This window comes from Nicotiana tomentosiformis, chromosome 6 (genome assembly GCF_000390325.3).
Source record: "Nicotiana tomentosiformis chromosome 6, ASM39032v3, whole genome shotgun sequence".
Lineage (NCBI taxonomy): Eukaryota > Viridiplantae > Streptophyta > Magnoliopsida > Solanales > Solanaceae > Nicotiana > Nicotiana tomentosiformis.
This window is the reverse complement of record NC_090817.1, coordinates 87,603,739-87,631,337: the sequence shown is the minus strand read 5'-3', so window position 1 is coordinate 87,631,337 and position 27,599 is coordinate 87,603,739. Positions and strand designations below refer to the sequence as shown.

The 27,599-nt window shown below is 36.6% G+C and overlaps 1 protein-coding gene across 1 annotated transcript; it reads right to left on the bottom strand.

The window, feature by feature from the left end:
* On the bottom strand, positions 1 to 27,426 carry LOC138894369 (uncharacterized). Its single transcript, XM_070179064.1, has 5 exons — positions 26,769 to 27,426; positions 1,935 to 2,611; positions 994 to 1,364; positions 305 to 724; positions 1 to 217 (listed from the first exon to the last, which is right to left on the bottom strand). The coding sequence occupies exons 1-5, from the start codon at positions 27,424 to 27,426 to the stop codon at positions 1 to 3; spliced, it is 2,343 nt and encodes a 780-aa protein (XP_070035165.1).
* Between the last annotated feature and the right edge of the window lie 173 nt (positions 27,427 to 27,599).

Sequence of the window (27,599 nt, the reverse complement as noted above, 5' to 3'; positions counted from 1 at the left end):
CTAGTAGCCCTTAGCCACAAGTCGTGCTTTGTATTTCTCCATATCTCCATCAACATTTTTCTTTGTCTTGTATATCCATTTAACTTCAATTGCTCGATGACCCTTAGGAAGAGTTGTTAATTCCCAAGTGTTGTTCTTCTCTATTGACTTGATCTCCTCCTGCATACCTTGTCTCCACCTTTTGTCTTCAACAACTTCATCAAAGTTCATTAGTTCACTATCAGCAAAGAGACAATATAAACAATCAAAATTAGTAACTTCTTTTGTATCCTCATAGAGCTCTTGAATACTCCTTGTCCTTTACGGTTGTTCATTTGAACTTTCTTGAGAAAAGGGAGATACAACATTAGTTGGAGAAGGAGGTATAGTTGTATCCTGCACAGGTTCCACGGTCTCTAGTTCTTCTTTATCACCAAAATATGGAAGAAAATCATATAAAGTTTCTTCCTGAGCTTCCCAGTTCCATGCCAATTCTTCATCAAATTCAACATCGCAACTTACCACCATCTTGCCGCTACTTGGGTTGTATAGCTTGTAGCCTTTTAAACTCATATCATAGCCAATAAACGCATGCTTAACACTTCGATCGTCTAGCTTCGCTCTCCCTTGATGTGGCACATGAGCATAGGCTATGCTCCCAAAGATTCTCAAGTGCTTGACACTTAGCTTTCTTTCACTCCATGCTTCTTGAGGGGTTTGATCTCTAACATTCTTTATTGGAGACCTGTTGTTCAAATAAACTGCACAAGATACAACTTCTGCCCAAAATTCCTTGGGCATATTTTTAGCTTTTAACATACATCTAGCCATATTAAGAATCGTTCGATTCTTTCTCTCTGCAACTCCATTTTATTGGGGTGAATAAGGTACCGTTAGAGGGCGACGAATTCCATGAGATTGACAAAAGTCATTAAATTCTTTTGAAGTGAATTCGCCTCCTCTATCGGACTTTAAAGCTTTTATTTTATAGCCACTTTCTTTTTCTACAAGTACTTTGAATTTTTAAAAGCAGCAAAAGCTTCGGATTTTTGGTTCAAGAAATAAACCCAAGTCTTTCTACTAAAGTCTTCAATGAAGAGTAGAAAGTATTTACTTTTACCAAAGGAAGGTGGATTGATTAGCCCACACACATCAGTGTGAACAAGCTGGAGCGGTTTGGTTGATCTTGACATGACTTCCTTTGGAAAACTCCTCCTTGCAGATTTTTCAAGAAGACAAGCTTCACACAATTGATTGGAATGGTTGATTGATGGTATCCCATGCACCATGTTCTTTTCTCCCATTGATTTGAGCGCTTCAAAATTCAATTGCCCAAATCGCATGTGCCAACACCATGATTCATCTTGCACATTAGCATTCAAACACTATGCATCAATTGTCTTAAGATTCAGATAGAATAATCTATTCTTAGCCATATGCACTTTAGCAATTATAATTCCACTTGAATCTCTAAGCGAGAGATGCATATTTTTCATGTGGATGTCATATTCCTTTTCAAGAAGTTGGCCCAAACTCAAAATATTACTTTTTAATTTTGGGACATAATAACTATCTTGAATTAGCTTGTGACTACCATCTTTACAGGAGATCAAAATCGTACCTATCCCTTCAATTTGAATCTTTGAGGTATCTCCAAAGGACACATTACCTCTCACCATTTTATTGATCTCCACAAAATTCTCTTTGCATCCACACATATGATTGCTTGCTCCATTGTCCAAATACCACGAGTTGCAATCATCCCTGCCTTCTTCCTTGAGTGTCATCAACAGCATTGACTCAACTTTTTCTTTCTTGTCGTTAACAAGGTTAGTTTTTCCTTCAACATTGCTACGACATTTCCAAGAGTAATGGCCAAATTTATGACAATTATAACACTCAATTTTTGATTTGTCATATATTTATCCATTATTTTCTTGGTAGTAGGCACGTACTCTTCCTCCTATATGTCCACGATCACGACCTCTGAATGTTTGGTGGATTTTAACTTCATTGTTGACGTTGTTACCGTTACTTTTTCCTCTTCCATGACCGCCACGGCCTCGTCCTCGTCCATTCCCTTGATAGCTCTTTTTACCTCCATAATCCTTGAAGTATGCCTGAGTTTTAAGAAGTTGTTCCAATGGCCCTTCTTGTCTCCTTTTGATCTTTTCTTCGTGGGCCTGTAAAGAGCCCTCCAATTTATCTACCATCATAGAGTTTGCATCTTTAGACTCCTCAATAGCACACACCACAAAATTAAATTTAGGTGTTAAAGTGTGAAGGATCTTTTCTACCACACGGATATCTTCTATGTCCTCACCGTATCTTTTTAGTTGATTTACAACAGCCTTCACTTTTGAACAATAATTCGAAATGCATTCAGATTCTTTTATTTTTAAAACTTCAAAATCAGCCCCTAGAGTTTGAAGTTTTACCTTCCTCAACTTGTCTACTCCTTGAAGAGAATTTTGTAAAATCTCCCAAGCTTCCTTTAAGGTGGTAGCATCTTCCACCTTCTCAAACATGGTATCATCCAAACATTGGTGGATGAGCATGGGGGCTTGTTGATCTTGCTTTCTTGTCTTTGCCAAGACATCTTTTTCATTATCGGGTTTTGCATACCCTCTATCTACGATTTTTCACACATCCTGGGAGCCAAGAATGGCTTTCATACGTAGACACCATTTCTCATAATTATCTTTTGTGAGACGGGGGTACTGAAAAGACAGTGTACCATTATTTTTCATGGCTCTGATACCACGTTGTTGGGAAAAATAATAATCCTGCCCAGGAATAATATCCACGGCAAATAATAATAACATAAGAGAGTAACAACGACACCAACTCTTTTAATGAGATAAAATACAATACTCGAGCGGAGCAATATAATCACTATAATATTACAACTTAGTAGTGTCAAGAGACTACTACAATTTTAAAAAAAATAACACTCTTTATTTAAAACTTCTCACTACAATATTACTCACACTCACTATTTATCTCACAGACTACAATCTGTGGATTACTCTCTCTAACTTCTATTGCTTCTCTCTTATTTTTGGTGTAATTGAAATGAAGAATGGATGCCTCTATTTATAGTAAGAGATGTCATCCAACTACTACAAAGAAGATGACTTGTTGTTGATTCAGGCCTATAATTTTTCAACAAAGTTAGGCACCTCCCATTATTTTTCTTTAACAAAGTTAGGCACCTATCCCATTTTTCTTCATTTCTTTTTTTCCCCTCAATACGAGCCCCACAAAATGGACCCTAAGTGATGAACAAAATGGGTTACATACTACGTGATGCCTATAGCTTCCTTCAAAATTTGTCCATGCATATTAACCTTAAAAAGAAGCATCCCAACAATGATGGTTTTCATTGATCTAATATGCTCAAATTACGTCAGGTCATAATTTAACATGATTAATACTTTCTTTATTATTCGCATATTGCGCTCATTTTGATACTAGTTAACCTAAAAAAGAAAGCATTTCAATATCAGTATTTTTCTGGATGGTACAAGCTGAATGTAGATGAAGCCTTTAAACCAAATATGTGTGGCTTAGGAGGTGTAATAAGAAATTATAAGGGAGACTGGATTATGGGTTTCCATGTGAGAACCCATGCGCTATCATGTATACATGCAGAAATTATTGCCTCAAGATAAGGCTTGGAAATTGCCTTTGAGCAAAACCTACTACCACTTGAAGTAGAAACAGACTCGACACAAGTAATTAAACTCTTGGAGCATGGCCATCTGACTTACAACTCTCTTCTTCATAACTGCAGGGGTTAATATCTAGGAAGGAGAGGGAGTTGGTAATCCACATAACTTCCGTCAAGGAAATAAAGTAGCCCACCTTTTGGCAAAGGAAGGAACCAAGCAGTCCAATTCTAATAATCCAAAATGTTTTGTAGTCCCTCCACCCTCTATTGTGTCCAGGATGCTGGCGGACAAGGACGAGGTTTCTTCTATTAAGCCAGATTTAGAAAGTATCTGTAGGAAATTAGCTAACCTTGGAAATTTGAATGTCATGGATGGCATCTCAACTGTCTGTAATGATCTTATGGATCTTATGTTTGAAGTTTCGTAGTATTAATGAATAAAATATTCCAGTTTCTCAACAAAAAAAAGATGTTTTCATTGTCTTTCTTTCATTGGTATATTAACCATATATAGTTAGTCATCATCAACTGTAATTTCAAGTCGAGCTAGAAAACATAATTTGGTCACATATATGATAATAGGGTGAAAAAAGTATTAACCCTAAGGTATTTATTTTTAGCATTAAAAGATATTTATTTATTTATAACAACTAGAACACAGGTGCTAGCGCACTATAGTCATTACAAGTGCCTCGGTGGGCTATAGTTATGCCTCTTAGGGCATTGTCATTTCCTAAGGAAGCCAACTTATAACACAAACTTTTCGAAATGTTTCTTACACAGACACAACCTTCCTGATCTTTGTGATAGGCATCTACCACAGATAGGTGAGACAAAAGAACATAATTTATTATAGTTGGATTGCGTAAGAGCTTCCTTAGCCAAAATATGTGCCACATTATTTGCTTCCCGAAAGTTATGCTTCACCACGATCTTGTCACGATCCAAAATTCCACCACAGGCGTCGTGATGGCACTTACTTTCTAAGATTAGGTAAGCCAATTACAATTATATTTCGAGCCATTTTTTTAAAATATATAATTTAATATAAGTGTCGAAACCAAAATCAGAAAACAAATATAACCACCTCCCAAGACTGGTAATACTGAGTCACGAACTCTAATTGAATACATGCAATGATCTCAAGGATCGAATATAAAATATTGTTCGAATAAGAGTTGACAGTACAATAAAATGGAAAAACTTCATAGGACTGCGATGACCAAGCAGCGCTACCTTGAATCCTTGCGATCACACTCTAATCTCTGCCCAAATCTAATATCTCCAATACCTGGCTCTGCACAAAAATATGCAGAAGTGTAGTATGAGTAACCCACAGTCGATACCCAGTAAGTATCAAGATTAGCCTCGGTGGAGTAGTGACGAGGTACTATCAAGACACTCACTAGTCAAATAACATGTGCAATATAACAGTATACAATAGTACTGAAAAACAACTAGCAATGATAGCAACAAAAATCAACCAGTGATATAAGCATCAAGGCAACAAGAACACCATAATTATGGCTCAAACGAATAAGGAACACAAGTACAACCAATTAATCAAGTCATTCAAATGTAAATCTTTTACATATAATTCTTTCAAATAAATATCTTTCGAATATACTTCTTTCAAATATAATTCCTTCAAATATAATTCTTTCAAATAAATATCTTTCTAATATAATTCTTTCAAATAAATATCTTTCGAATATAATTCTTTCAAATAAAAGTCATTCTGTGACACTTCATTTCATAATCATAAAACACGGGTCTCATTCCACTTTCATATTTTTAAAACATGGTTCACAACCCACTTTCATATTTTTACGGCACTTTGTGCCATCTTTTTCACATCCGCACGGACAACTCACGTGTCAAAATATCAATATATAAGATCCGCACGGACAACTCACGTGCCAATAATAAAATCATCATTCACTCACGGCAACTCGTGCCCACATCCCATTTCACAACTGCACGGACAACTCACGTGCCAATATCATAACCATTATATACCCACGACACCTCCTGCCTATATTTCATATCACAACCGCACGGACAACTCACGTGCCAATAACATAATTCGTCCGGCAATAGCCATAGGCTCACAATTTCAACATGTATCACACTATTATCAAATTTACTGAATTAACAAAATAAGTTACACAAGATATAAAAATAAACACAAGAAAAATCACAACATCACATAAAAATCACCAGCACAATAACCCCATATCATCACATATCATCCTTGACAATAGCCACATTTATCTTTCTTATAGCCACCTTTATCGCTCCTATAATAGCCTCACTTATCCCTCTGCCCTGACAATATCAACATCCACCCCTATCGCTCTTATAGCCACCCTTATCACTCCTATAATAGCCTCCCTTATCGCTCCATTTAATAGCTCACATATCACTCCGTCCAGACAATATCCCAATACACATAACAATAGTGAAATGCTACTCTTATATCCGCATAATATCAACAGTGGGATGCCACCCTTATACGCCGCATAACAGTAACTCAAATCAACAATTCACACAGAATATTATCACAACAATACAACATAATCAACTCGTATTTACAAATTGCTTGTAGGCCACAACCTTTCTAAGGTACAACGAAATCAATTAATTTTATAGCAGATAGCCCACAGCTCTACACAATGTATATAAAATTTCAAAAACAACAACAAGGATGAAAAAGTAGCTCAGCAAGAACAACGCCTTCTTTAATCCATATTCTTGGAAATTAGATTGATATATCTTTTCAAATTTAATTAATTAATTATTTGCAGATGAAAAATCCTTAATGAAATTATTTTCACGAAATGGCAACTCAATAGAACACACAATCCACATAAAAGTCAAGTAACAATCACACCAAATTATCATATAAAAACCAAATTGGCAAATAAGGAATGAGGCATGGCAAATAAAAGATTTAATAAGTACCAATAATTTTCAGTTTAATAAATAAGGGTATCTACGAATTTTAACCGATATAATTTGCACATATAAGCCAAATACGTTCTCGTCACCTCGCGTACACGGCTTTCAATCACACAATTTTCACATAAGATTCAATGCCTAAGGGGTAATTCCTCCACACAAAGTTAGGCAAGATACTTACCTTTTTGAAGTTAGGCCGGTATTCCAAAATAGCATTCTTGCGTGAAATGACCTCCTAACGGCTCAAATCTAGCCAAATTAATTGCATAACTTCATTAAAATTTATCGGAAACAATTCCGGGCTAAACGGGCGAGGACCGTTTGATCCGATTTTAGTGGGCCTGGGCCGGTCCTACGATTTGGGCCCACCAGGTCCGGGACCATTTAGCCCGCCAGAGCCCGGGACCGGCCCAGTCCCTTAACGGGCCAAACGGTCCCAACGGTTTGAATAAATAAAAAATAATAATAATATAGCCGTTGGGCTGTCAAAAATAGCCGTTGGCTATTTATAAAATAGCCATTTAACCTCCCCCCCAGCTTTGTTTTAATACCAAACTTTTTATAATTACACTTTTTCCCTATTTTCAACTATAAATACCCCATCATTCTTTTATTTTTTCTTACAAAATCATCATTCTATCATAATCTCTCTCTAATTTTCTTCTATATCGATATATATATATATATATATCTTATATCGATATACTATATATACATCTTATATACTATATATATATTCGATATTAAATATTGAATATTAAAATTTAGGTCACAATTCTATAATAAAATTTATAAAGCATTGTCTTAGATATTTTTCTTAACATCCTTTTGTCTCTAATATCTATTTAATTTTTAAAAAAAATATATATATGTTGGGCCCACTTAGCCCGTTTAGCCCGCGGGCCGGGACCATTTAGCCCGGGACCAAATGGTCCCGGTCCCGAGCCGGTCTCTATAAAAAGCCCATTTTTCTCGGGCCCGTTTTGCCCGTTTAATTTGGGACCGGACCAGGACCGTTTGGACCGGCCAACTTGGCCCGTTTAGGCCCGGGACTGGCCCACTTGCCAGCCCTACCGAAAGTCAACGCGGGGTTCGCCTCTCGGAACCTGACAGAGTTTTCACGAAATTCAAACACCCATTCCGATACGAGTTCAGCCATGCCAATTTTATCCGATAACAAATCGACCTCTAAATCTTAAATTTTCGATTTTGAAAAATTTTACAAAAATTTCAATTTCTTGCAAACTCGAATTAAACAATGAATATAACCATGAATTTATGAAATATAATCACTTTCTCATATATAACACTTACCCAAGTCGAAATCGTGAAGAAATTCTCAAAATCTCCCAAAAACCGAGCTCCAAAAATTCCAATCAAAAGTGGCGAAATGACATAAATGCCGCATCTGCGGCCTCGCTTTTGCGAGCCAAAACTCGCATTTGCTGAGTACACTACCGAGCTAAAGCCTCGCATCTGCGGAAGGATTTTTCTCTTCTGCGCTATCGCTTCTACGATGAACAAATGCGCATCTATGAGATGCTCCGCTTCTGCATTCCAGCGATCGCACATGCGCTGTCGCAGGTGCGCAACCTTGTTTGCTTATTCGATGAGCTGCCAGCCTTCCCAGTCTCACTGATGCGATGCTTATTTAGCTTCTGCGAGGTCACACTTGCGCCCAAAATTTCATAGGTGTGATTGCATCAGCGGTTGCCTAGAAACAGCTTCAGCAACAGAAATTCCAGCAGCGTCAACAAGTCGCCAAACGATCCGAACCTCGTCCGAAACTCATCTGAGCCACTCGGGACCAAGTCTGAATATACCAATAACATACCACGGACCTACTCGGGGTTTCAAATTATATCAAACAACGTCAAAATTTTGAATCGCGCCTCAAATCGAATTATGAGTTTATGAATTTTCCAAAATCTATAATTTGGGCCGAAATGTATCAAATCAATCCGGAATGACTTCAATTTTTTCACACGAGTCATAAATGACATAATAGACCTGTTCTAATTTCCGAAATCAAAATCTGACCATGTTATCTACAAATCAACCTTCGGCTAAACTTATAAATATTTTAAAACTTCAACTCTTCCAATGTTCGCTAAAATGCGCCGAATTGTCCTACGGACTTCCGAATCAAAATACGTACATACGCATAAGTACAAAATCACTATACGAAGTTATTGGAATCATAAAAATTTCATCCCAAAGTTGTTTGCTCAAAAGTCAAATTTCGATCAACTATTTTTATTTATGCTTCAAAAACAAGAATTGGTCTTTCGATTTAATTCTGAACCTTCTGAAAAGCAAACTCGCCTGCACGCGCAAGTCATATACATATTATGAATTTTCTCGGGACCTTAAGTCGCTGAATGAGATGCTAATTCTTAAAATGACAAGTCGGGTCGTTACAGATCTCCCCCATTTGCATTTCCTGCTTCATTTACCACATGCATTCATAGATTAAGTCAGTGTAAGTTATATAGTCATCATGAAGGAAGCGTATGATTTCTATTGCGTTTGTTTACACTTTGATTGGGGCTATTTTTTGGCTGACTATAATTTGGAGTGCTTGTGGTTCTACTTGTATTGGCGTTGCTGCATGTGTTCTCTTGTGGTATGCAATGACCCATTGGCCCTTATTGTCGCGTATAGCTTCGCATACTCCTCCTTGTAGGCCCTCGCTTTTGAAAACTCCATCGATATTAATTTTGTGCTATCCATTAGGAGATGCCTTCCAATTGCTGCTAATATTTCTTTTTAAAGTATGTGTTGTAGGATTAGTCGCTAAGTTCTTGTATTCCATGGTCTGGTCAATAATTCTTTTATATTGAGTCGATGGCTGGTATTGTTTTGGTTGTTTTGGTTTCTATTATTCCAAATAGTCCACAGGGTGAATGGGAATACTTATTCCCACGTGATATATTTGTTGGTTATGGTAATGTTGGCATTTTTGAGTTGCCAACCCAGTGTGATGTTGATGTTTGTGGAGTTATTTTCCAACCCATGGACTCCTAAAAGGATTTAGCAATATCGCATTCCCAGAAAAATGTGGTTTATCGACTCATTTTTGTATTTGCATACTGGACAGTTAGGATCTATATTAACACTGTCACGCCCCGAACCTGGGCATGGACGTAACACGGCACCCGTTGTCTAACTACTGTGACTGAGTGAACCAACTGGATGGCTGAATCAACATGTGATATCATAACATACTGAAAGCGAAAGATAAACTAACACATATTGATACACTGAAAGTCTGAATGATATAAATTAATGTGCGGGAACACTAACATAAGTCTGAAGTATATTTGTAGCCAATATTGCTTAACATGAAAAGCCTATGACTCTGCCTAACTGTTACTCTAGTCTGTGAAGTCTCTAATGAAGTACTGAAAACACTAATTGTCTGAAAATACTAAAGATTGTAAGGTAATGATAATGCCCCGAAAGAACTGGGATCACCAAATAGCTGGTACAAGAATCCTAGTGCTCTGAATCGTCAACCTATAAATCATTACTTGTATCGTGAGATGCAGGCCCTGGGCAAAAGGGACGGTAGTACATTTGAATTGCATTGGTATGTAAAGCAACTGAAAGAAAAAATTGTAAATGCTGAAACTAAAACTGAGTTGATAATTGATAACTGATAACTGAAATAATAATTGTTGAAACTGAAACTGAAATGATAACTGATAAATGATTACTGAAATGAAATACTGAATCATATTGAGTTACATGATACTGGAATACTGAATAGGACTAGACTGAGACATATATTGTTGAACTGATTATGAAAACTGAAACTTCAAATGTTTATGACATGCTGAGTAATCTTGACTGAGACTCATGGGCATCAAACCCAAGTCTATATTGATTATGCACCGAGCTCACAATGTTCACAATGAAAGTCATGAATAAGTTATGGAGCTAGATAATAGAAGTTCTGTAATTATTCAAGGAACTAGGTTTAACTATGCTTCTGAGGCAATTAGTAACGTCGTAAAAGAAACATAGTATAGGGAGAATCATTAGCATTCCCAAACATAGAGAGTTAGCCTCACATACCTTAACTTCCTGCTCTTGAACAAAATACAACATTCGCTAACCCTTTTAACTTTAATCTATATCAATACAAGTCAAAGGGATTCCATATTAGCAATAATACTCATGTTTTGGTCACTTAGGCCTTTTATCAAACACGTGGTAGGCATAAAGTTTTATAATCCTTATTAATGGTGTTTCTACACACAACAACCCATTATTTTGCTCATAGATAATACTAAAATCTCAAAATGTTATAATCAGTGCCATTCTTCATCACCCATAAGATAAACAACGCCCTTAACCAATAATCAACAATCAACAACCCAAACCTATAACCGTTCATGTTTTTCTATCAAATCCATCAACCCATATCTCATGAACTAGAAGAGGCTATAATCATTAATCCACTACTATAATCAAGTAGAGGTGGAAGATATTATCTTTTTTAAGTTCGATCCTCTTGAATTCGAGTTCTAGAGTTTCTTTTTTCAAACAAGATGTGCCAAATAAATATCACTATTATAACTTACCTTGGATGGTGGAGGGACCTTTGAGGAGTTAGGTTCTTGAGAGCTTTCCTTTCTAGAGCAAGTTTTTGTGTTTTGGGGTGTGGGGGTGAAGTAGGGATTTAAAAATGCCCCCCCCCCCGATGTGCTCCCACACACCCGAAGGCCCAACCGCGTACCTGGACGTGCGTTAGGGCATTAGCACTGCCACAAGTTCTATCTACTCCGATATCGTATTGACAAATGGTTTAATGTGTTAGAAAATAGACTCATAGATCTTTAATTTTATGGGTGGAACACCCCATAACTCTAAGTATATTGGGAGAAAATGGTAGTTACATTTAACCCAAAGTTTCAGTAAAACTTATGAACGTAACTTGTGATGACTTTCATCGACTTTTGTTCCACCACTCGCTTGACTTCAAAACATAGCACACGACTATCATATGAATAACATAACTCATAACATAACCTCCTTATCATGTTAAACACCCTGGTCTCACCCCAAAAGTACATGTTATATCATTCCCAACTTGGTGGGGTGTGGGGGTGAAGTAGGGATTTAAAAATGCCCCCCCTCCCCGATGTGCTCCCACACACCCGAACGCCTAACCGCGTACCTAGACGTGCGTTAGGGCATTAGCACTTCCACACCCTGCCAGACGTGCACCTGGGCACTTTTCGATCAGAAATCCATTCGGGATACACAACATATATTTGGAAAGCTATTTCAAAGGGCTACAACTTTCGTGTATTACAGTTTCCAAAATTCCCAACTGATATTTACGAAATCCGTCTAGAAGACAGACCTTCCATAAACGTAGTTTATTTTATCGAATCTGATACACCTCACTCTCCGTCTTGATTCCAAAATAACTCTTTTCACCTATACTCATCCCGATAAGACTTCATATGTCCAAGATGTCATCTTAATACTCATTTAACATATCCACTCGTAGTCTGAATTTATGGAGTGTTACATTTTCTCCCACTTGGGATCATTCATCCTCGAATGATTGTCCTGACTGTAACTTCGGCTAACTCCGGATCTTAAACGGGTTTTGTGGAAACATGAACTTTCATGAACACTTGTTGTTACAACCCATGTTTTTGTACGTACGAGTACATCGTAAGTCAATTGATGTAAGCTCAGAAATGAAATCATATTTGAAAAGTTTACAAAGTAAGTTAATCATGTTACCTTGGAGGTTACAAATATTGAAGATTAGGAACAACAAGTACAAAGAGGGTTGGAAGGTTCAGAAGCTAAAGAAATTAAAGAAAATAATATTTCGTTGAAAGTCGACAAGTTGGGAATGATATAAAACAGAGTTTCAGAGTATTAAAACAGAGTTAGCTACGTTATGACCACACTTAACATTTCAGAGTATTATCCATGCAACATATATGTTGACAATCTTACAGCTATAGGAGGCTCTGGTATAAAGTTAAAAGAAAGAATTGAGTCCACCTCACAGACAAAGGCTTGAATTGTTAGAAGACTATATTATGGATATTCCATGGCGTCCGCCAAAGGTGAAAGTAGTAATACCCTAAGCAGCAGATCGGAAGATAGCTTAAGACTACTTAAAGGCTGGGAGAGAAGAGGAAACTAATGAGTTACATCAGGAGTCTGATTATTAGACCAATATAATTATAGAAATCATGATTCTAAACATTGCAAAATCACTCTTAACATTAGAGGTACAAGAAAGATAGTACAACAGTCATATTCTATAATGGCTCTACAATAAAGCCAGATAAAAAAAAAGTACCAGCCTCATTAGGAGTAAGTATGAAGCTCTCGCCGGATTATGTATGCACTAGAAGTGCAAGTTTATAGTAAAGCTTCAAGTTGTGGATGTGAATTCTAATTATGTGGAAGGGAGGTTATGAAAGAGATAGAAGATACAATGCGAGATTAAAAGCTAAGTAAGGTAAAGGTTAAGAAGGTACGAGATGCTCAAGTGTAGAAGGTTGTGAATAGTCCATACATTAGATAGAGGGCTGGAAGCGCCGTGATTCAGTATCCACAAATGATAGTGGCATTTTCAGTGACATATATTCTAGCCTATAGTTTCCAAGTACTGAGAGGTATAGTTAAGAGAGTAATGAAGAGTTAGGGAGGATTTTATGTCTCGCTTGAAGTTCCAGAATAACATAAGGAAATGTATGGTGCTAGAAAGTTAAAGGAAGGTTGTGAGTACTATAAATAGATATGTGTAGGTCGCAAGCTAAAGTATGGTAGATCAACAAGGTTTTAGGTGGACAAGAGTAAGGATAAGCAGAGGTGATTGAGAAGGTGACGAGAATAGGTAAGGCCTCAGAATTAAGCCCATCAAAACAAGAGAGTTGATGGTTTCCGTAAGTTATAAAAAAAACTCAGTATAGCCTGAATGAACTCAGAGGAGTCTAAGACTATGAGAAATTTGAAGAGATGAAATGTTGCCCCGGTAGTAGAATAAGGGTGTAATTGTGATAGATAAGAGGATAACGTTAAGGCCATTGATTGGTTAATGATTCCAAGAGAAGGGATTTCATGAATTGCATGAGATTAGAATACCCCTCATAAGATGAATCACGTTGAGATGCGATGAAATACGGTTATTGAAGTATAGTATCGTCCCTAGGTGGATCAAGTAAATAACTTCAGATGCTCCCTGATGAGACGTGATCCCTAAGGACAATGTATTACGTAAGAGGTTTCAAGTTAACAGTGGTAGATTATAGATCAACATTAAGGTGAATCAACAATAGGCAGATAAAAGTTCCAAAGTATGAGATGATATTAGGCCGTCATTCTTAGGATGAACAGTAATGAGGAAGAACTAAAGGACTTAGATTTATACATATAGGATAAACAGCGAGAGGGTAACCTGGAATTGGGTAGCAAACATCGGCAATAATTAACCGAAGTAAGTGTGATGGTGTAGTATAACCTACCTAGATGTAGTAAAGCCAAAATTATATATTTACAAGGCTACGAAACAAGACAAAGTACCGAGTGAAGAACTTCACTACACCTATATATACCGGGAGGAATAACTTGTCATAGTTCTATATATGTTTCCAAAGTGAGGCCTAGAGATTGGCTAAAAGCTGGAGGAAAAGGAATAGAAGAGTCGCATAGGTGTACATACAAGGACAAAGTCGTACAGGCTGCATGACAGAAGCCGCGAGTTTGAGTTATTCACTTGTAGCAGACTGTTTTGTAGACTATTTTGTGTTGTTGTTGGGATGCGTGTTTTAATACTGTTTTGTGGATTTTTGGAGGAGGAAGGGTGTGGATAAACACCACATAAATGCAGGGTGGTGGGTTGGTCGTTTATCGTAACAGTGTCGGGCTGTTTGACACTACTACAATGGTCGTTTTGTGTATGAAGAGATTGGGGTGTGTTGGGCTATTTTGTAGTATTTGTGGTGTATATAAGGTTGAAAAATAATGTATACATGTTGATATTGTTGTATTCTTGTGTTGTTGGTGTTATTTTGAATTTGGAGGAAGTAAGGATTATAGGGGAGACGCTGCCCGTTTTAATACAAAGTAAACTTATCGTTCATACTGCGATAGTTGTACCTCTCGTAACTTAATGATAGTATTATTATCGTTGTTGTAGACTAAGGTACAAATAGGCGTGTTCAACTTGGTGATTGGAAAGATTATCATAAGGTATGTTAAGGATAAACCTTTCTTCATTTTGGCATGATCCCGTAACTACATGAGTTTGATAACGAGGCATAAAGAGAAGTTCGTATTCCTGAACTTATGTACATTATCCTAGTCTCAGAAGTTACAGTATTCTCCCTTATCAAGACTTCATATTCAGTTTAGTATTGTCTTCTTTCAGTCAAGAGAGCATAGAGTGTGTATATATATATATATATATATATATATATACAGTATTACAATATTTTCACCACCATCGAGCTATAATTGGGCAGGTCCCTATTGGGCAACCTCTGATCAGATGGTAAGTTATATACCGAGCCTATTGTGGCCGAGCGCCTATGAGCGAGCCTAGAATGGCTGGGATATAGAGCCTAGTATGGTCGAGCGTCTATGAGCGAGCCTACTATGGTCGGGCAGTTACAAATACCGAGCCTTATAGGGCTGGACAACTATTTTACATACTATATAGAGAGAGTTGAGTCAGCATCAGCAAGTAAGAATATCTTGAGATTATTTTTGGCTCCCAATTACATTCAGTTATTATATCATCAGTTCAGTTTCAACTTTCAGTTATTTTGTTGCCTTCCATACTCAGTACATTATTTTGTACTGACGTCCCTTTGCTGGGAACGCTGCATTTCATACCTGCAGGTCCTGATAGACAGCTGGATAGACCTTTCCAGTAGACAGAGCCAAATATCATCTTGGTTGGTAAGCTCCACTTCCCCGAAGTTACCAGGTCTATACCTTGGAGTCTGTTTTATATATACATGTTTGATGGGTAGGTTGAGGTCCTGGCCCGACCATGATACAGTTCAACTATCTCTAGAGGCTTGTAGACATGTCCTGTATAGTTCGTATATTAGTAGATGTTCATGGCGGCCTCATCAGCCTGCACATTTATATAAAGATATAGATATTTTAATATATATGAGTTTTTGGGTATGTTTACCCCTCAGATGAGAGAGACGATATTTTCAGATGATTCAGAATATGGCCTCGTCGACCTAGGTTGAGGGTTACCCCTCTAGATTTCACAGTTACAGAGTGGTACGCTCGGGCCGAGTATGGTACCGGGTGCCAGCCACGCCTCTTCAGGTTTGGGGTGTGACACTTGCATACTAAACTCAATGAATACATGATTACTGAACTGCTGAGATACTGAACTGAATGATTACTACATTGACTAAATACTGAGCTCACTGAATACTGAAGGACGTGGAGATTATAATAAAAGGTTAGTTACCTTCAACATTTCTCCAAAACATATGCCAACTATCATAGCATAACACAAGCCTCACAGGGCATTATAACACTTATAACATAAAACATATGCGCGAATACTGGTCTGCCATGGATACGTGAATACTGAAGTAACATGGATATATGAATATTGAACTGGCACGAATATTTGCATACTAAACTAACATGAATATCTAAGCACTGAACTTATATCAATATTTGAGTACTAAGCTGATATGAATATTTGAGTACTGTATTGGCATGAGTATCTGAGTACTGAAATGACATGAGTATCTAAGCACTGAACTAGCACGAATATCTGAGTACTAGAAACTTGAATGTTATAACATGATACGTGAAATACTGTTTGTATAGCTGCAAATTCTGGTGGCAAAATCTAACTCATAAGCTAATTGACCTATCATTCGCAAGATTCTATGTGGCCCAATATAGCAAGGACTAAGCTTCCTCTTCTTCCCAAATCTCATAACGCCTTTCATAGGCGAAACTTTTAGAAACACCCAATCATCAACTTGAAACCCAACAACTCTTCTTCACCAACTTTGAACCAACCAATTGGCGATCTACACCTTCGCCCATACAGAGTCTCGCACGATGCAATCTTGATACTAGAATGGTAGGTGTTATTATTAGCAAACTCAATGAGAGGTATGTTATCATCCCAATTACCTTTAAAATCAATGATATATCCTCAAGTGTCTGAATAGTACGCTCTGCCTAGCCATCTTTCTGAGGATGAAAAACTATGCTGAGGTTTACTCTTATGCCTAATCTTTTCTGAAAGGACTTCTAAAATTTCAATGTAAACTAAGCATCACGATCAAAAATTATGGATAACGGAGTCCCATGCAATCAGATGATTTCCTGAATGTACAACTTGGCATAATCTTTTGCTGAATCTGTGGTCTTTACTGACAAGAAGTGCACTGACTTGGTAAGTTGATCTACAATCACTCAATCAAATTATTCTTTCAAAATCAGTGAGAGAATCCTATTATAAATTCCATATTTACCATCTCCACTCAAGAATATGTGAATTTTATGGTAAAACACTAGGCTTCATGCTGCTCGACTTTCACTTGCTAATAATTCGGACATTTGGCCACAAAGTCTGTGACATTCTTTTTCAGGTCATTCCACCAATAAATCTCCTTAAGACCATGGTACATCTTTGTGGGACCTGAGTAAATAGAATACCTGAAATTCTGGGCTTCAGACATAATCCGCTCTTTGAGCCCATCTATGTCCGGAACGCATAGTCTTCCTTGGTACCTCAAAGTACCATCATCGCCCCCTTGTTCAAAAACCATCGTGTTATGCATGTGAATCCCCTCTTTCAGCTGCAACCAGTAGATATCATCAATCTATTTATCTTTCACTCTGGCTACTAAGGAGGAACAAGTCTTGTTCTAGACAACAACTCCACCATCTTTGGAATCCGAAAGTCGAACTCCTAGCTTTGCTAAGAGGTGAACTTCTTTCACTAAAGTTCTCTTGTCTTCCTCAATCATTATCTATACTTCCCATACTTGATTATCTTTTTAAGGTACTTCCTGAAAACACTTATAGTATTGTTGCGAGCTAACTCTTTGACCAATACTCCGAAGATTAGAGTCTCGTGCAATGACACTACCATCGTGATACATAACTAGGCATAATTTATAGTTTTTATATCCTATGCTAACTATGCAAGTTTCAAATCTCCATCTGGACTTAGTGACAATTTTCACATCTCTCCCTTAGACCAAAAGTTAAGGTCTTATACTTGCATATCCTTCTCTTTTGTTGGGATCCGAACAACTTTTCTTATCTTCTCAATTCCTTGCACTTTACATCAATGAAGACTCATCTTCCAACGTACTTCTAAGAAATCTTTCTTACTAGGAAAAACTAAATTACTTACATAAATGGAAAGCTAATTTATTCACAACTATCATACACAATCTTAATGATTTAAATCTGCTCACACTGTCAATCTTAGGAAGACCCCTTTTTGATAACTCTTAAAGGGTATTCTTTTGTAGTTTGATCTCTCACTGCCTAGCTGATTATTTTTCTTCCACGGGCACTATACTTCAGGTTTAAATTAAACTCTTTGGGTTATAACATGCGTTCGATGTTTCAAACTGTTACCACTCACTATTGTTAAGCTGGCTAAGCAAATCAAATCCTACCGATACTAGCTCTGCTGAAATTGTTAATTCATTGTATCTACTCAGAACTTACTTACTATTCATTCACTAACCACCTGCTAGCATCATGTTTTCTTGTTCTACTTTGAATAGCTAAAGCGAAGCATAAGGTTATTTCTAACTTCCCTCACTATCTGACCCTGTTCTACGGTCGCATACTTATCTTTCTTTTTTTGTACTATGTACATGGATCACACTTAGGGAAAGTTCATCTGTCTTAAATAAAATTGGAATATCTAAACCCAAACTTTCTATACACTTCAAAATCATATCAAACTATAAACATCTGCGAGAAACACTTAGTCACATAACCTAAGAGGGGACGGTCTTATATTTTATCTCACAATAATAGCGGCTTCTAACAGTAATTCACTAACGTGGTACTTTCCAATTCTGATTTGAATAAATCTTAAACAACTTAAAATCATTCCCTAAAATTCAATATCGCCTGCTCTTGGTTCTCATTTCGTACATCATATTATTCTAGTCATATGCATGAGTCGTGCGAAAAACACGTCTTTGGAAATATAAAACATTTCTGCCTCATAGGTATTTTTTCCTTAGGATCTTTTCTGTCCAAAACTATAGTGATCAATTCTATATCCGCTGCGGTTAAATTCTTAACTTGTACGTGGGGTCTGGCATCTAAACTACCATAATCCCACATGTGGCTTCATTTCCAAGAATTAAAAGAAATTATTCTATGAATTAAAACACCTACGACTACCATGCACAAACGTGTCCTTCAGAGTATATCATCATCTGATAAATTACCTCATGCACTATCCGGCGAGTCTTGAGTCTTAATCCGAACCTAAAACATGTGAATATTTTGCTATAATCACCGTTACTTACATTTTCATTTAGCACCCATATGAATCACTATATACTCACGAGTCACCTTTATTTGGATACATTGAAAATTGGAGATATAGTAAATAAATTACTGAATATTAGCGTACTGAATAACTATAAACCTACTAACTGAAAGACTGTATAACTGGTAACTGAGGTAAACTGATAACCATAAAACATGATAACTGCTTTTGTACTTTCTGATAAGATTATGCTTTAATTTATACTGCTATCCATTGCATCACACTTTCAACATCCTCTCAAGTATCACTTGTTACCAACATGTACTCCATAATTATGCTCCAATGGGCAATCATCCTTTCTAAAACCTTGGGTTTTTCTTGCCCGCCGCTTAGGCATTCGATACGTCTGGAATTCGATTGGAAGAGAATCTTACATATTGCTCTAAACTTTATGACACGCTCTAGAGTAGAAGAAAATGAGACAATCCTGAATGTCTTGGTAGTTAACCGTTAATATGCATGGCCAGCACATACATATAAAGGAAACTCCATTGGATATGACTTCATAGACTCCCTAGGACACATGAACCTAGTGCTCTGATACCAAGCTTTGTCACGTCCCGAACCTGGGCTGGACGTAACACGGAACCCAGTGCCTAACTACTGTGACTGAGCGAACCAACTGGATGGCTAAATCAATATGTGACATCATAACATACTGAAAGTGGAATATAAAATAAGACATATTGATAAACTGAAAGTCTGAATAATATTAATTAATGTGCGGGTACACTAACATAAGTCTAAAGTATATTTGTAGACAACATTGCTTAACATAAAAATTTATAATGTGCGGGTACACTAACATAAGACTGAAGTATATTTATAGCCAACATTGCTTAACATGAAAAGCCCGTGACTCTGTCAAACTGTTACTCTAGTTTGTGAAGCCTCTAATGAAGTACTGAAAATACTGACTGTCTGAAAATATTGAAGACTGTAAAGTAATGATAATGCCCCGAAAGAACTGGGGATCACCAAATAGCTGGTACAAGAATTCTAGCACTCTGAAGCGTCAACCTATAAATCATTACTTGCATCGTGAGATGAAGGCCCCGGACAAAAGGGACGTAAGTACATTTGAATTGCACTAATATGTAAAGCAACTAAAAGAAAAAATTGCAAATGCTAAAACTAAAACTAAGCTGATAATTGATAACTGCTGAAACTGAAAATGAAATGATAACTGCTAACTGAAATGATAATTGATAACTGATTACAGAAATGATAACTAATAACTGAATTGAACAAAGGAAGTAAGGATATGAATACTCCCTCTTCTGAATGATGAACAACCTGTTTATCTGAATAAACTACGACCTCGAGCCCAATATATATGTGCACAAGCTACGGTCTCAAGTCCAAGTATACGTATACATAACCACGGCCTCAGGCCCAAAAATACATAAATCATCAACTACTAGCTCAGGCACAAACATGCATAAAGCATAAACTACAGCCTCAGGCCCAAATATGCATAAAACATATAAACTACGGCCTCATGCCCAAATAGAAGTATTCAACATTTAGGGAATTAAATTCAGGAACTGAGAATCATACTGCAATATGTGATGCTAAAATACTGAATCATATTGAGTTACATGATACTGAAATACTGAATAAGACTAGACTTAGACATGTATTGTTGAACTGATTATGTAAACTGAAACTTCAAATGTTTATGACATGATGAGTAATCTAGACTGAGACTCATGGGCATCAAATCCAAGTTTATATCGATTACGCACTGAGCTCACAACGTTCATAATGAAAGTCATGAATGAGTTATGGAGCTAGATAATAGAAGTTCTGTAACTATTCAAGGAACTAGGCTTAACTATGCTTCTGAGGCAATTAGTAACGTCGTAAAAGAAACCTAGTGTAGGGAGAATCATTAACATTCCTAAACATAGAGAGTTAGCCTCACATACCTTAACTTCATGCTCTTGAGCGTAATACAACATTCGCCAACCCTTTCAACTTTAATCTATATCAATACAAGTCAAAACGATTCCATATTAGCAATAATACTCATGTTTTGGCCACTTAGGACTTTTATCAAACACTCAGTAGGCATAAACCTTCATAGTCCTTATTAATGGTGTTTCTACACCCAACAACCCATTCTTTTGCTCCTAGATAATACTAAAATCTCAAATTGTTATAATCAATACCATTCTTCATCACCCACAAGATAAACAATGCCCTTAATCAATAATCAACAACTCAAACCTATAACCGTTCATGCTTTTCACTCAAACCCATCAACTCATATCTCATGAACTAGAGTCTATAATTATTAATCCACTACTATAATCAACTAGAGGTGGAAGATATTACCTTTTTGAAGTTCGATCCTTTTGAATTCGAGTTCAAGGGTTTGTTTTCTCAAACATGATGTCCTAATCGAATATCTAATGATTTGGAGGGTTTACCCATATTAATAAGGTGTTGAGAAATTGAAATTAACTTAGAATCACCATTAGAACTTATCTTGGATGGTGGAGGGACCTTTGAGGAGTTAGGTTCTTGGGAGCTTCCCTTTCTAGAGCAAGTTTTTGTGTTTCAGGATGTGTGTGTGGGGGTGGGGGGGGGGGGGGGGAGGGGGCGAAGTAGGGCTTTAACAATGACCCCCCGGGTGCTCTCCCGCACTCCTGAAGGTCCAACCGCACACCACAAGTGCGCGGCCACGCACGAGACTATCCGGGCGCGCACCTGGCTCTGCATTGTCCAGTAAAATGCACATAACAATTCGATCATTAATCTGTTCGAGCTACATAATATATCGTTGGAAATCTATTTCAAAGGAATACAACTTTTATGTATTACAAATCCTTCTAGAAGACAAACCTTTCATAAACTTAGTTGATTTTATCGAATCTTATACACCTCACTCTCCATCTTGATTCCAAAATAACTCTTTTCACCTATACTCATCCCGATGGGACTTCATATGTCCAAGATTCCATATTAATACTCATTTAATATGTTCACACCTAGTCCGAATTTACAGAGTGTTACAAATACCACTTTTGTTAATGTATGTCTGCCTTGGGATTTTGTTATGGTAACATTTCCATATGAAGTACTTGATTTTGTTAGGGAAATTTAGATCCCAAATCCATTTGAAATAATTATTACTAGGTTCATGCTCGTCAATTATCTTGTAACAAGAATTGGTACTGAATACGCCGCTAGAACTTAAGCTCCATAGAAGATTATTGGGTGTTATAAGTGTCTTGTTTGGGACAAGGGTGTTGATCTTGTTTATTATGGTATCCAGAAGGTAAAATGAATTTTTTTCCAGATCCCATATATCTTTACCACAGATATCCCTAATTCTTAGGTTGCTCTAATTCTTTGTCAAAGAGACAATTATGAAACTCCTAAGATAAGTTATGTTAGGGATCCAATTTGTATCCCAAATATTTAAATCGAAGTATTTATTAACTGGCCACCTAATGCCCTTGTTTCAAATGGACCATCCATTTAGAAGACTATTCCAAGTATGTGAGCCTATTTTGGTATTTTTTGTCTTCCCGTATTTACTAATTAAAACTTTTGCCCAAACATTTGATGAGTTATTAAGAATTCTCCGTGCTAGGCTGGTTAGTAAAGCCATATTTTTTACCTGGCTTTTCTAATACCTAAGTCACCATGTTCTTTTATTTGGTAACGATGTCCCATTTAATTAGGTATATTTTTTTCTTCTCCGCAGTAGTACCCCATATGATTATCTCTTTGAATTTTATCGATAGCTTTTACAGTTTTGTTTGGTAGTAGGGATAGTTTAGAGTAGAGGTTACTAAGGTACTCCTACCATCCATGCTTAACCAATTTTTATTCCAATTATTTAATCTTGACCTCATCTTATCGATCAAAAAATGATAATCTTTGTGTTTTGGATTTCTGTTTAGAATTGGGAATCCTAGATAAATCCCAAAATTGTTACTAATTTTTATGTTAAAGAAGTTTGTCAATAAGTTTTTGGTTGAAGCTCCACAATTTTTGGAAACAATTAATTTAGACTTTTCTCTATTAATATTCAAGACTGAATAGTTACATAAATTCTCCATGCTACACCAAATTATTTGGATTTTTTTTTCATTTGCTTGCCCCATTAGAGTTACATTGTCTGCAAAGAATAGGTGAGCTAGTGGTGGGCTTCTATGATTTAATTTTATAGGGTCCCAATTTCTGGTATCTACTTGATTTTTAATATTTTTAGAGAGTATATCCATGCAAAGGATAAAAAGGTAGGGGGGAGGGACATAGGATCACCCTGCCTTATACCCCTTGTAGGAGCGAATTATTTTATTTTATTCCCGTTAACTAGTATGGATATATTGCTAGTTGTGATACAATTAATAATTAATGAGGAAATTTTTGGAGGGAATTTAAAGAACTTTAAGTTTCTATAAATGTAAAACCATTCTAATTTGTCAAAAGTTTTTTCTAAACCTATTTTTAGAATTAAGCTAGGCTTGCCTTTTGATGAATTAATTTTCCTCATGACTTCTTGGATTATGATTGCATTATCACTAGTCTGCCTGTTTTTTAAGAAGCTAGATTGTTGTGAGTTGATGAGCTGATTTAGGAACGTCTTGATTCGATTGGCTATGATTTTTGTTATCACTTTATAAATAGTGTTACATAAGCCGATAGGCCTAAAGTTCTTAAGGTTGTTAGCATTATTAATTTGGAGGATGAGGCACAAGTATGTGTCATTGATGTTAAGAGTAATTGTGCTTGTTTGAAAGATTTTTTGGCATAAATTGATAAACTTACTTCCCACAATGTGCCAGTATTTTTGAAAAAAAGAAAGGGTGCAATCCATCTAGGCCTGGTGCCTTATATGGTTTAAAGGAGAATACTGCATTTTTGATCTCATAATTTCTTAGAGGATTATCAAGGCTTGAGAGATCTGTTGTATGAAAAGTCTCATTGTCCCTTTTAATAATCGACCAACCAGTTCTAACATGGGAGGGAGCAAAAATATTTGTAAAGAAATTTGTTGTGTTTCATTAAAGACATTTGATCTCTATTCAATTCTCATTGTCATCTTTGAAGAAAACTATATTGTTCTTCCTTCTTTTGTTGGTCACCTTGATGTGAAAAAGTTTTGTGTTTGTGTCACCATCGTTAAGCCAAGTTATCCTAGATATTAATTTCCAATAATCTTCTTCCAGTTTTAGAATATTGTTATAATCGTCAATAAGCGTCTGTTCAATAATACTAAGGAAGTTGCGTGTAGCATAATTTGGAAAATTTTAAATTTCATTCAGTCTAGCTAAAATTTTCCTCTAATTATTAAAAATATTGCCAAATGTATTCTTCTTCCATTCTAAAACTTCAGTTTTGAAGAAGTTTGTGCCACTTAATAGGTCCCTAACTATTTGTGACTATATTAGCAAAATCAGGATGAGAGCACCAAAATCTTTCTATTCTAAATGGTATGTCTTGATTCTTGTATATTTTTTTGTTAAGGTTGATTAGAATAGGGTTATGATACGAATGCGTTTTTGGAAGGTGATTTATGGTTACATTTGGAAAAGCTTATAGCCATTCCACATTTGAGTATACTCTATCTAGTCTTTCTATGATTAGCCCATTTCTCTTCCTAGGGTGATTAGACCATATATATTTGCATCCCTTGAAGCCTAAATCTACTAGGTTTACAATAGTTCAAGTAGTTAATTAATGAATTAGTCTGTATTTGATTAATTTGTCTACCACCAAATTTATCTCTAGAGCCAATAATTTCGTTAAAATCACTCCCTACCATCTATGGACCTTTATAATATTTAGTAATGTTTTTCAAGTTTTCCCCTAAAACATTTCTTTCTAGCATGTCATTACTAGCATATATAGCACTAAAAATCCAAGTAAGATTTGTGGACTTTACCTCGGTCATGGCATGAATTTTCTGCCCCCTTTTAGTAAAATTATTGACGGTTACCATGTCATGATTCCACAATATCACCAATCCACCAGCTTGGCCAAAAACAGGGACTTTAATCATCTCAGTGAAGTCAAAAGCCTCCTGAATAGGTGTGTGGTTTGCCATTTTAGTCTCCGAAAGAGCAACTAAACATGGCCTATGAGTACCCATGAGCTCTCTAAAATCTTTCCTAAAGTTATCATTATTAGTACCTCTTACATTCCAGATTATAAAATTATTTGGTTAGTTCATTATGTCTAGAGAGCATTTGAAGAGTGTCACTCGACAGTTCGAGTGTCACTCGACAGCTGAAGATAGATTTCTTGTCTAGACTCTCCTTGAATATTAGTATTTTTACCTTGCTTAGACTTGAAAAGGCCACTTATGGCTCCCCCGGCCCCAGATGTGGCATGATGTCCTCCTCTTCCTCCTGGATTCTTTCCTGATTTTGCATGTTTGGTAGTGGAGCATGTTCTTCCATTGGAGCTGGCTGTGGTGCCATCAGTTTGTTCTCCCTGTGTTGCGTAGTCTATTGGGTGGGTGAAAAAATGTCAGTTCTTATGGTGCAAAGAGTGAGAGGTTTAATGGAGCATTCTGTGGAATCTGTTTGTTGGAGTTGCTTGGTATATTCTATATATGTTGCTTGGTGTGGACTAGATTTTGGTTCATTGAAGGTGCAAGAGGTTGGAGTATGTTGTTCATCCACATTTGATTTATATAGTTGTTCATTGCAAGATTCCTTCATTCTGAGATTAGCTGTGCAGGATAGTGTGTATTTTGGATTATCATAATGGATTTTTGGCCATTGATCTCTAGATTGAATCAGATTACATGGTCTATCAGACCTAGATCCACCCACGATTGAGGTTGGTGGTTGTGCATAGATCACTGGGTTTGATAGGAAGTGAGGAGGAAGAGGTGTAAGGTTGTTCATATTTTGCTGACGAGGGAAGCGGTAGAGTTGGATGAGCCTGTATCTCCGCCTTAATGTTAGTGGTACTCTTGGCATTTTGGTGATCTTCTTTATTTATTCTAGAGTTATTATCTATAGGGTTAGAAAAAGTGGTAATGATGTGCTCTATTTTCATGAAATTTGAGAGGGTTGGCGTAAGGTTTTAATCAAAATCTTGCATGGATATCATCTTCGCCACTTGTCTTTCATTGTCTTCCATGTGTTCAATAGTTACTTGGTTGAGAGGGGAGTATTTTGCATGTTGATTGTTATTAGTTAAGCCCATGGTAATAGTGTTATAATTGTTAATAGGGCAATTGATATAATCTCGGAGTGTCCTATTTGTAGTTAAATAATTGCTAATAATTGTTTTTGTAAGCGGGAGGTTACTATTACCAGAATAGCATGCATTTGTTGTCACATTTTTGCCACTTGTAATGTCACAGCTTATTGGTTCATGCATGTGTTTAGTGGTTTTGTTGCTTTCATTTTATTTATTTTTTCCAAAACCATGTGCTCTTCTTGAAGCATTGCAAACCTGCTCATCTGATTGTTTTGTGGTTTATCAAAATATGTTTGGTAATTTTTTGGTCTGTTAACATGCATTAAATGGGGAGTTTTTAAGAATCATTGTTGGTATCTCGAGGATGTTGTTTTTTAACATATTTCAAGTATCGAGTGTTAAGGTACTTACCAGTAGAAGCATCATAAATGTGTACATTAATAGCTGTCACCGTTGATGTGCTTGCAATATTATTGGAGTTCTTGGATATTCTAACCTTGCTTTTTTTAGGGAAGGAAATCATCTGCCACTCTTGAGATCCTTCTTGCACGGATTGAGATAGTTGTAAAAGCTTTTTCTCTCCCCTTTGTTGGATTGGTTGACTAGAGTAGGAACAATTATAGCACGTATGCCCTAACCTTCTGCAAGCTTTGCAATGACTATTTTCTCTTTCGTATAGAAGATCTTGCTTGTGAGGTCCAACGAGTACATGAGTTTGTACTGGCTGCTCTAATGGCAGTTCTACGCATAGTATTGTGTATCTTCCCCTTTGTGTGGCTGACGTGGACGCGTCTACTTTAAGAAGTTTTCCAATATTGTTCCCAATTTTTGAGAGTATAAGTCCATCATAGAATTCTGTGGGGAGTTGGGGTAGCTTTACCCGTACTGCATTATAACTTTGTTGAGCTTTCTTAGTCACGAAAATTGGGACCCATTTTTGTACTGATAAGAAGAAGCCGTTAATAAACCAAGGTCCATTTTGTAGCACCTTAACCATGTTTTCTTCTTCTGCAAACTTGACAGTATAGTAATCTTCTCCCAAATAAAGATTCTCGTTAGGCTTCCACATGTCTTGTATTTTTTGTTTGTTTAAGATAGTGGTACATTAGGCGCTTTCCCATAAGCTTTATAATGACTGAATATTTCCATGGGTTGTAGATACGCTCACTACAAGAAATAAGCAAATTTGTGGAGGGGTATAAGACCCCCCACTATAAGGTCATTTTGAGGCATTTCTTTCAA

Bases quoted from the DNA above. Each gene is read 5' to 3' on its own strand.
- LOC138894369 (XM_070179064.1), bottom strand. From the start codon at position 27,426: ATGTGGAAGCCTAACGAGAATCTTTATTTGGGAGAAGATTACTATACT. The intron at 2,612-26,768 runs GTAAGTACCTTA...GAAAAATCGTAG, and splicing joins CATTTATGATGCTTCTACTG to ATAGAGGGTATGCAAAACCC. The intron at 218-304 runs GTAAAGGACAAG...CTTTGCTGATAG, and splicing joins GAAAGTTCAAATGAACAACC to TGAACTAATGAACTTTGATG.